Source organism: Aulostomus chinensis, chromosome 23, assembly GCF_037954235.1.
Source record: "Aulostomus chinensis isolate RoL2024-O1b breed Wild chromosome 23, RoL_Achi_v1.0, whole genome shotgun sequence".
NCBI classification, from domain to species: Eukaryota; Metazoa; Chordata; class Actinopteri; order Syngnathiformes; family Aulostomidae; genus Aulostomus; species Aulostomus chinensis.
Window position 1 is genome coordinate 10,927,682 of NC_141342.1, and position 10,346 is coordinate 10,938,027.

At 42.8% G+C, this 10,346-nt stretch overlaps 1 protein-coding gene across 1 annotated transcript; it reads left to right on the forward strand.

Annotated features, from left to right (window-relative positions):
- Nucleotides 1–1,436: 1,436 nt before the first annotated feature.
- On the forward strand, nt 1,437–8,964 carry LOC147239517 (pre-mRNA 3' end processing protein WDR33-like). Its single transcript, XM_086195240.1, has 13 exons — nt 1,437–1,457; nt 2,396–2,563; nt 2,757–2,825; nt 3,032–3,136; nt 3,625–3,720; nt 4,189–4,340; nt 5,006–5,103; nt 5,234–5,360; nt 6,272–6,426; nt 6,692–7,506; nt 7,590–7,684; nt 8,015–8,151; nt 8,708–8,964. Exons 2-10 carry the CDS (start codon nt 2,438–2,440, stop codon nt 6,787–6,789), a joined length of 1,026 nt encoding a protein of 341 aa, XP_086051366.1. The 5' UTR covers nt 1,437–1,457; nt 2,396–2,437; the 3' UTR covers nt 6,790–7,506; nt 7,590–7,684; nt 8,015–8,151; nt 8,708–8,964.
- The last annotated feature ends 1,382 nt before the right edge of the window (nt 8,965–10,346 follow it).

The window sequence follows — 10,346 nt, forward strand, 5'->3', positions numbered from 1 at the left end:
CTGAAAAACAAAATCATGAAAGAAGAAAGCGCCAATCAAAAATAAAAAAAAATCACGTCGTCGTTGTTATTCAGGTAAGTATATTTTTATTTTGTTTCTTTTTTAATTCAGCTGCTTATTACTTGTAAATATTCCCTGAATGTCAGTCATGTATTTCTAAAATATTTTTGCAGCTATTTTTGATATGTCTCTGTTCCTGATTTGTTCCTTTACACTTTAATAAATACCACGAATAAAACATTGAGAATTGAAGGGTGCCTGTGACATTTATCACAACTGGTAAACCCTACATCAGGTAGTACTTCACCCCCCCCCCTCCAAAAAAAAAAAAAAAAAAAAAAAAATATATATATATATATATATATATATATATATATATATATATATATATATATATATTTTCCTTTCCAGAATTCACAAACAAGTGTATGGAGTCCTTAAAAATGTTTGTCCAATGTAGCCACAATTGCCTAGCTAGAAACTAATAGCAAAATTTGCTTCAAGCTAAAAATGCAGTGTCATAAATAGTAATGGAGGGAAAATTTCCCTTGTGAACTCAAGAGAACTATTTGTCAGGACTTCAATGGCCGAATAAACATTTTACATTATTATCACTTACAAGGCATTTGAATTTAATTTGCTCATTGCTTTGACTTCCTCTGCATGTTGAAACCTCCAATAAAAAAAAAAAGAATTGTAAACATGACAATTGTGACTACAGGCGACTCACACATTTTACTCCATACGTAAAAGACATATAGGTTCAAGTTTAAAATGTCTTGTTGTCACGGAATGATAAGTATTAATAACTTATTTTCAATCATTTGTCCGTCTTTAAATCGGCAATGAGATAGAGGCTGCAATGTTTTATTTAATTAATTAGCGTTTCCCTTTTATCCGAACAAGCTGTCAAACAAACTGTCGTTTTTCCTTCTTTAACAGAAAAGCAACTGCAGTCCTTAAACTGAGCACCGCTGCGGTTGTCCTGAAGCTGATTTTATTAATATGGAGATGGAGGGAAAAGACTGTAAAAGACTGTAGACAAACTAGAAATGTATCTGTTAATCCAAGGGTGGAATCGAGTATATTTAGTGATATCAGAGTATTTTTACGCTGTGGCATTGTAACTTGAAAAACCCAAGCGTTTTTTACTGTGAATACAAATTGGTTCTAAACATCACCCTCATTAAAAAAAAGACAATATTGTTCGACCCCCACGACAAGAGGGTGAATTTTTTTGAGAAAATGTCTTATATCTCTAATATTCTTGCTGTGTATGCGTTATCATCAAACGCATGTGCATTTTTAGAATCGATACCCCAGTAACGGAAACGACGTAAGTAAGTAAACAAACAAACACAATAAAAGCACATTAAAACTTGCAACGGCGCATCTTTTCATTGGGGCGACCTGCAGTTGCCATCTGGTAAGTTCAACGTATCTTCCAACATATAGAGGTAAACTCTCACAGACTGTTTTAAGTAGGGATAAATGTTATATTCTAAGGTGTAGAATTTGCAGCGTATACCTTAAAAAATAGAATATAATGTGATATGTGATCATGACCGTGTCTGCAGAGCCGCTCCCATTTATTAGTGTCGGTTAGCTTATTGCTAACCGGCGGTTGGCGTATGTTAGCTGGCGATTAGCTTGTCCTAGCTGGCCTTTATAGTGTGCTCCTCGACCATTAACGTGTGCTTGCCGGCGTGTAGGCTATGCTAAGCTGCGGTTACCTTGTTCAAGCGGGCGTTTAAGGAGTGTGCTAGCAGGCGGTTACATTGTCCGAGCCGGCGTGTAGCTTGTGCTAAACGGCGGTTGCCATGTCCTAGCCGGCGTGTAGCATGTGGTAGCCGGCGGTTACATGATTGGTTAATATGACTAACATTTAATGACAGAATCATAACCCCATAATAAAAAGTACCCTCATTAACAATTAAGCATCTGAAGCAGGAGAGTTGGTTTGCCAATGGCTGTTTCAGGCCCGGGAAATGTATCAATCTAAATCCAGAATGTTTCCGACAAAGTCGTAGAAATTTGCTTCAGAATTACTTGGATAGAGAGTATGGCTTTCAAGTATAGATGTGGTTGAGGTAACATTCACTGAGAAAAATAACTCTGAAAATATTGATTGATGGAAGTTGAATATATGTTCATACTTTTGATATTGTTTTCTCAGTTTATTATGAACAGGGAAGCAGAACGGGAATATTTTATATTACATTTTTATATTACATTTGCAATATGGTTTGTGATACGGTTGTCTGACAAACCTGTTCTCCATGTCCTCTCCCATGAACTGAAAAGACGCAGTTCAGTCGTGTTCATAACTTCACCGACATCACCTTGAGATATTAAGAGGAATGAAAAACTAACCGGTTGCTCTATTGTCCTGTAGATTTTGCTGGTGACCATAGCAACAGAGATTTGCTTACCTCACATGCGGTGCTTCAGGAGACAGCGGGTGTTCCAGAGGAGGCACTTGATCTTCCATGGGAGGTTCGTGAAGAGGCCCGTGCACCACAGAAATGTTGACTACACCCCCTCTGTCGTCAGATACCTGGAGGTAACTAAACTATACTGAAACGAACAACACATCTGTGGTTAGATACCTGAGATTAACTGGCACGTTCAGACTTTGTGTTGAGTGGTCAGCAGCGCAGGCATATCACTGGGTCTTCCCGTGTGCATCCTGATGTCCTGAGTGAACTCTACTTTGACGATCCACCGCGGTATCGACCCTTTTGTATTCTCTGCAGAATCGTGTGTGGCAGCGAGACCATCGGGACTTCCAAGCCATCCAGCCTGATGCAGGAAGTTATAACGACGTGAGTGTTTGACATGTGCTCAAAAATGAGGAGGTGAATTCAGTTCATTTCTTCATTCTCTCGAGCAGCAAACTAATGCACAAAACATTTTATTTTGTAATGACCGAAAACCTCCACATTTGCTAAATTCTATTCAGGCTGTTTACAGGGTCAGCCCCTGTGTGTGTACGTGTGTCTGATGTCATTAAACGAGTGGTCTCCTGTAGATGGTTCCTCCTATTGGCATGCTGAACAAACCAATGAATGCTGTCACCACAAAGTGGGTGCGAACCGTCATCAACAAGGTCAGGTGTCCAGTGTACGTCATGAGGGTGAGTGGCAGTGCATCACTTCCTGTTTCTCTTCTCGGCCGCGTTCCATCCAAGGTGTCTGAGGCTGAAGGAGAGGCTTGGACTTGAGTTCCCTTGAATATGACCTATGATTGATGCAGTAACCCTGTGTGGGCAATAAAAATGAGGCTTGTGCTCACGACTGACCACATCATCGCTCCATCTTTTAGATATTGTTTAAAAAAACATTTATGAGTTTAAAAGATGAGTGAACTCATCACAGTTGTCAGTGCACTCTTGATTTTAGATGAGATCACAATCTTGGGATGTAACATTGAGCAAGAGTCAGTTGGTTTGATATCCAGCAGATGAAACGTTCACGTTCAGAGTCGCAGTGCCTCCTGGTGACATGGAAACATGTAGGCCCTTCAGTGGGTTAGATCTTGTGTTAGCGCACTCTAGTGGACAACCTCTGAGGCTGCAGGTGTATGTCAAGCATAGAGATGAACAGGTTCTGCCTTTCTCTCTAGTGGACTCCTGAAGGCCGGCGTCTGATTACAGGAGCAGCCAGCGGTGAGGTCACGCTGTGGAGCGGACACACCTTCAACTTTCAGGGTATTTTCCGGGTAAGCTTTAGCTTTGACCTCACTTCCTCAGAACCCCTGTCACATCAAGGAGTTTGTATTCTGCCATGTAAAGTTGTCAGTACTAAAAATGACAATGCTGGTGTTTATTTGATACCAGGCCACTTGTCAAGTTAGGGGAATTACATGTCAGTGAAAGCAGGCTTGGACCTGGAGAGAACCCACACAGGAACAGGGAGAACATGCAGACTCCACACAGAAAGATCCCGTGCCTGAGCCGATGCTCAAACCCGGAACCTTCTTGCTGTGAGGCGACAGTGCTGACCACTGCACCACCGTGCCGCCGAAGCTGATGCTGTTTCATGCCAGTTTATGCCCTCTGACCTCGGATTTTGTTCTGCTCATGTGCTGCTGCTGATGAAGTCTGAATGTAATGACAGAAATGAAGCTGTCACGTTTATAGTACTGGTTGTAAAAAAAAGTTTTATATTTTTGTGCCTGTGTCTTCAGGCCCACGACACTCCAGTCGGAGCTATGACCTGGTCTCACAACGGCATGTGGATGTTGACAGCAGATCACGGCGGCTACGTGAAGTACTGGCAGTCCAACATGAGCAACAGCAAAATGTTCCAGGCTCACAAGGAAGCAGTTAGAGAAGTCAGGTGAATACCCAAACTAATCTTCTCTTTACTTGAACTCAGTCTCTGCTGGTGACTGTCAGCTGAGGTAGCAGGCTGCAGCCTTGCAGGGGTGCTGCTGCCACATGTTGTGGTTGTTTAGTGACAGATGTATGTGTGGGCTGTTGCAACACTAACGTGATGTGTTGTTATTGTAGCTGATGAGCAGTCATCTCTCTTGATACCTGTGTACATAAATGCTTTATGGGGTTGAATAAAGTGATCAATAATTGTTTAAGTGTTTTGGCGAGGCTCAGTGAGTGGAGCATAAGACCCAATAAATCAGTAAAGGCCCAGGGTTTGGTTTCAAACAGCAGGGATCAGTACAACAAAGTGAAAAAAGAGTTGCAATACTGGTCTGAACCTCATCTAACAGGTAGCTGTAGATGTTTAAATAAAGTTCTGAATGATGCACGTGCCTCTCCGCTCCTGCCACGCCACCAGGGATGTAGTCCGCCACTGTCTTGCTGTTACCTCATAAATGTGGACTCACTAGAGATGCAGGTGATGTTTGAAAGATGGAAGACAAACAGTCAAAGGTCTCTGTGTTCTGTTTGTCACCAGAGAGACACTGCCACCAATCAAGCTTGTTTAGGATCAGGTCCTAGAGTCTCGTAACGTTGACTTCCTGTGCTCTGTGTCTCCTCCAGTTTCTCTCCCACCGATAATAAATTTGTCACTTGCTCAGAAGACAGCACCATTTGCATGTGGGATTTAGAGAGCGGTCACGAGGAGCGGATCCTCAGAGGTACAAGGCACTGGCGGGTCACTGTTGAATGATTCAAATGTTCAGAAGACATTCACAGCAACTCTGAAGCCTGCTTTTGTGTGTGTGTGTGTGTGTGTGTGTGTGTGTGTGTGTGTGCGTGCGTGTGTAGGTCATGGTGCTGATGTAATGTGTGTCGACTGGCATCCAATTCAAGCTCTTGTTGTGTCTGGCAGCAAAGGCAACCAGCACCCAATGAAATTCTGGGACCCCAGGACTGGACAAAATCTGGCAACACTGTGAGTGCACACACATGCATGCACGCGCATGTGTGTCCAGCTGCCATGTCATAAGGACACAATGCCCAACCCCTTTATTTAGTAGTTACTTCCACTAAACTAGCGATGGCAGTGTGTGTAAAAGTAGCCCAGTTTTTCACTGTGGGGTACCTGGGGTGGAAAAGTTCAGAAGGAGCTGTCGTGTCTTTGATTCCATCTTAGATTTTTCACTTTATTTCTCTGTCTTTTTTTAAATGAAGAAAATAATGTGAGTCGGACATCACGATTTGAGCTGAAAATAATCCGAAAAATTAAGAACAAAATGTTTTATAAAAATTTTAGTATTTCTTTGTCCTGATGTATATTTTATAATGTCAGATGTCCCTAAAATTTAGATAATGAATTATGAACAGGGGCAGCACAGTGGTGCAGTGGTCAGCGCTGTTGCCTCCCAGCAAGAAGGTTCGGGGTTCGAGCCCCGGCTTGGGCACGGGATCTTTCTGTGTGGAGTCTCCATGTTCTCCCTGTTCCTGTGTGGGTTCTCTCTGGTACTCCAGCTTCCTCCCACAGTCCAAAGACATCAAGTAGAGACTAGGTTAATAACTCTACATTAATACTCTAAATTGACCGTAGGTGTGACTGTGAGTGTGAATGGTTGTCTGTCTCTATGTGTTGTCTATATGGGCTGGTGACCCGTCCAGGGTGAACCTTGCCTCTCAACCGAAGGGGGCTGGGATAGGCTCCAGCCCCCAGCGACCCTGAACAGGATAAGCAGTAGAAAATGGATGGAATTACTACCCTGCAGTAAGTTATGATTTCAACTTGGTGTCAGTTTTGCTGCTTACAGATGTGGGAAATGTAGGTCAGACCTTTGACCTTTGGAGTTAAATTGTCTCCTGCTGGCACAGTCCTGACTCAAACGTCCTCTTCAGATACGCCCACAAGAAAACGGTGGTGGAAGCGAAGTGGAACCAGAATGGTAATTGGCTGCTGACAGCATCACATGACAAGCTGTGCAAACTTTTTGACATCAGGAAACTGAAGGAGGCGCTGCAGGTATTCAGAGGACACAAACAGGAAGTCACAGGTGAGAGTGAGCACCCCCTTCCCGTCCACAGGCGTAAAACACAAGCCCTGATAGAACACACCGAACACTCGTATCACCTGGAAAGTGGAAGTTTAATGACTTAATGGGTTTGATGTCACTCCACCTTGGTGGTGTTTGTGGCTCCGTCCACAAACACATAGTTTTGCCATTTAGAGGCAGCCTGTTTGTTGTCATGTGAACGCTGTTAACCTGGAGGTAAATAGTTGTGATGTGGATTCTGATTATTTCCTGTCTCCTTCCTCAGCCGTCGCCTGGCATCCCGTCCATGAAGGTCTGTTTGCTAGCGGAGGTTCTGATGGTTCTCTGCACTTCTGGCAGGTTGGGTATGTAAATCAACATTGAAATCAATAACTAATATTAGTTTTGGCAGAAGAAGATGGTTGAGCTGAATAAATGACTATTCAATAATGTTCAGTGCTGCATCCGTCCTGTTGATCCGATGTCTGTCTTGACATTTTTGGCAAAGTTTTTTAGGGAAATTTCTTAAATAATTACCTTTCTATAAGAGTGTACTTGATTCTCTTGATTTATCATTCATTAATATGTTTATGCATCAAACAATTAAGCTGGTCATTAATAATAGTTAAAGATAAGCTGGTAAATGTTAGTATGCAATTTATTTATTTTTTTTTATTTATTTTTTTGCTTATCTACCATGTGTCACCAGATGTTTGGGCATGAAAATATTTCTCAAAGGAGATGAAATGTCTGACTTCTTCAATGGTTAGCTGTTAAAAAAAGAGTTTCAACCTCAAATTCCAGCATTTTTACTTCAAAAAAACTGAAAATGTTGCAAATGGCATTGCGCTCTCTGAGGATTCTTGCTGCAGAAGCACACAGAGTAGATTGCATCAACCACAAAAAAACCCTCTGAGATCCTGGAGGGATTGACGATGGGTTGTATTGACGGTGGTGTGCTGATGTGACTGAGGTGTGTGTGTTTGTCAGGGTGGAGGAGGAGTTGGGGGGGGTGGAGGTGGCTCACAAGGGGGTTATCTGGAGCCTGGCCTGGCATCCACTTGGACACATCCTCTGCTCTGGTTCCAACGATCACACCAGGTACCGCCAAACCTTCCATACAACATGTATGTGGTGTGATGACACACCCTGGTTTCGGTCTTATGCTGTCTTCTGTATTTCAGTAAATTCTGGACGAGGAACCCTCCAGGTGATAAGATGATTGACCGCTACAACCTGAACCTTCGAACAAGGATGTCGAAAGATGTCATGCAATACGGTGAGCCGCACAACTTCGTGACGGTCAACAATTTCATGATGTTTGAGGGATCAAAGAAAATAAGGACAGAAACACAATTTACCATAAAGAAATAATGTGCAGAATGATATTGATCTGTGTTTATTGATAATGGATCAGAGATGTTTGCAAGGTGCGACATATGAGCAGGGCTACCAATTTTGTGTGTGTGTGTGTGTGTGTGTGTGAGTGAGTGACATAGAGAGAGAGAAATGAAGGTGCACACCTCTGCTAAAAGTAGAAGCAAAAAGTTAAACAGGCAGAACCCACTGATAGGTGTGGCTGAGGTGTAACTCTTACTGACCTCTACAGGACAGGAGGTGAAGCCTGAGGAAATGTCCATCCCTGGGCTGGACTGGGGCCTGGATGAGGTCATGGGGGAAGACACTGAGCATGTCCAACAGATGAACCTGTCGTATGATGAATCGACCCCAGCTCTGTTCACCCAGGTGATCGTCATGAATACCTAAGCCCCTAACTGATGGAGTACAAAATAATGATTTCTCTTGTGTGCTGCTAACTTCAAACCTTGGTTAAGAATGACGTGCCCTTGATGCCCCCAGCTGGTGAAGTATCCAAAGACCAGCAGGTAGAACAGAAAATGGACATCAAGAAGGAAACCATGGAGGAGCTGGAGCAGGAGATGGTTGCTCCTCAGTAACACTACTCTATGCTGCTAGCAGCAATCACATCACATGTTAATCATGTGACTTCTTCAGTCGCTTCGGCAAGTCTTTGCTGAACCCGGTACTATCGAGACTCTGTAGTCTGTTCCATTTTTTATTTTGAAAGTCAGCCAGATCTCCGTTGTCTTCATCTGTCTTCCTGTTTGGTTCCATACAAAATAGACTGGACAGTTATTTTCACTGGAGCTAAATGGGGCACTGCATGTAAGATGCTTCTGATGGAAGCGCAGTAAGACAAGTGACTTCGACCAGATGTTAGACCTAGTGGGACAACTTTCTTGTCATCATTGGTATCATGTTTGTGTCTTTGTCTTTTAAGGAGCAAATAAGGATGAACCAGATGGGAACAGACAGGTACCATGGTACAGGTTCCGATGCACAGAATGGGGCAGCAGGGGCTCAACAGCAAAGGTGAGGTTGATCAGGGCAGGACAAGATTCCCTGACTGTCTTGACTGGGCGTCCATTCTACTAAGTCTTTTTGAGAAAAGACTTGTCCGTTCATTCCATCATCTGGCACCGGTTCTTCAGGAGTCAGATTAAAAGGACCCAAATAAAAGGACTTCAACTTTCTTGAGACCCTTGCATATACCTCTATTAATGCAGGATTATGCGAACAGATTCCTTTGCTTTAATCAAGAGAAGGTCTTGGGACAAACAGTGATCTGTCAGGTGCCATTTTGTTTGATCAGTAAGATCAGTAAATTCAAATTTTTGTTCTCCTTCAGTCTCTGCAGTTGTCACTATGATTGGTATGTCAACCAAACCAAAGTTTCTCTGTCTCCTGACTTGAGGGCTGCCTTCATGGCCTTATTAGGAAAAAAAATATGTATCATAGTATTAATATATTTACATATTTTATGAAAAAATTGATCCAGGCACATGTGAGCACAGCCTGGATATAGCGCTAACACATAGTTACTTTTGGCTTCTTACCAACCTGTGTGTATTTCTTCAGTCGCAAGATATATGGAACTCCAAACATGATGGTTAGCCAGTCCAGCAGAAGGTCAGAGATCTGTGCAGAAAACTGCAATAATGGAGGAGGCTCATCCAGAAAATGTCGTTTGGATTCAAAGATTATATTTTCAACGATGATATGCCTTCACTTGTAACTTGCTCAGCTTGACCTGCTTGATTCTCACCACAACAACTTGAGACTTGTACATGTGTGACTGACTCCCACCCCTGTATGGTGGTTCTGAAAGTTTCAAAAACCTTCCACCTTGACTGGTGGAAGGAATTGAAGGATGTTCAGTCTACATTTTACCCTCCTCCTTTAAACCTGTCGGTGTACAATACTGCCCTCTGGTGGAATACTTGAGAACTCATTCAGTTTCAGGTACAAACAAATGGCCCGACTGACCTTGTGGTAGAGTGCGACAGCTCGATCCATATGGGTTTCTTTCTCCTCGTAGTAACAGGCGGCCTCCATCATGTCCTCTGGGTTACTGAGCAGAGCCAGGTTCATCAGCTGGTCATCCAGACCGTTCTCCTGCTCAGAGGAAACACACACAAGTCAACAAAGGTCAGGAGAACACTGGTAACACACATGCTGAGGAAATAACTTGGTATCGACTGTAAAACGACTGTCGTAGTACTTATACTACTGAATATCACAATCTTAACATGACAATTATTCAAAGTAAACTATCATGATGGGCTCAAGTGATGAACTTACCTTACAAAGTCGTATGGCATTGTTGTAGGCCTGTGCTCGAGTATAGAAGTGGACAGCCTGTTTGATGTCATCATGACCCTCATAGTGCCTCGCCAGGCGGTATGATGCCGCCCTGTCACCTGTATTATTGGCTATTTCAGATGCCTGGAGAGGAATTGAACCCAGTGACACATTTTTGGACCACTTTTTATTATTTGAACTTATTAAAATTTAATTCAGAAAAAACAAGTTCCTGTGCCATTCTCACTATATCCTCATAGCAGGAAGAAAACTGATTT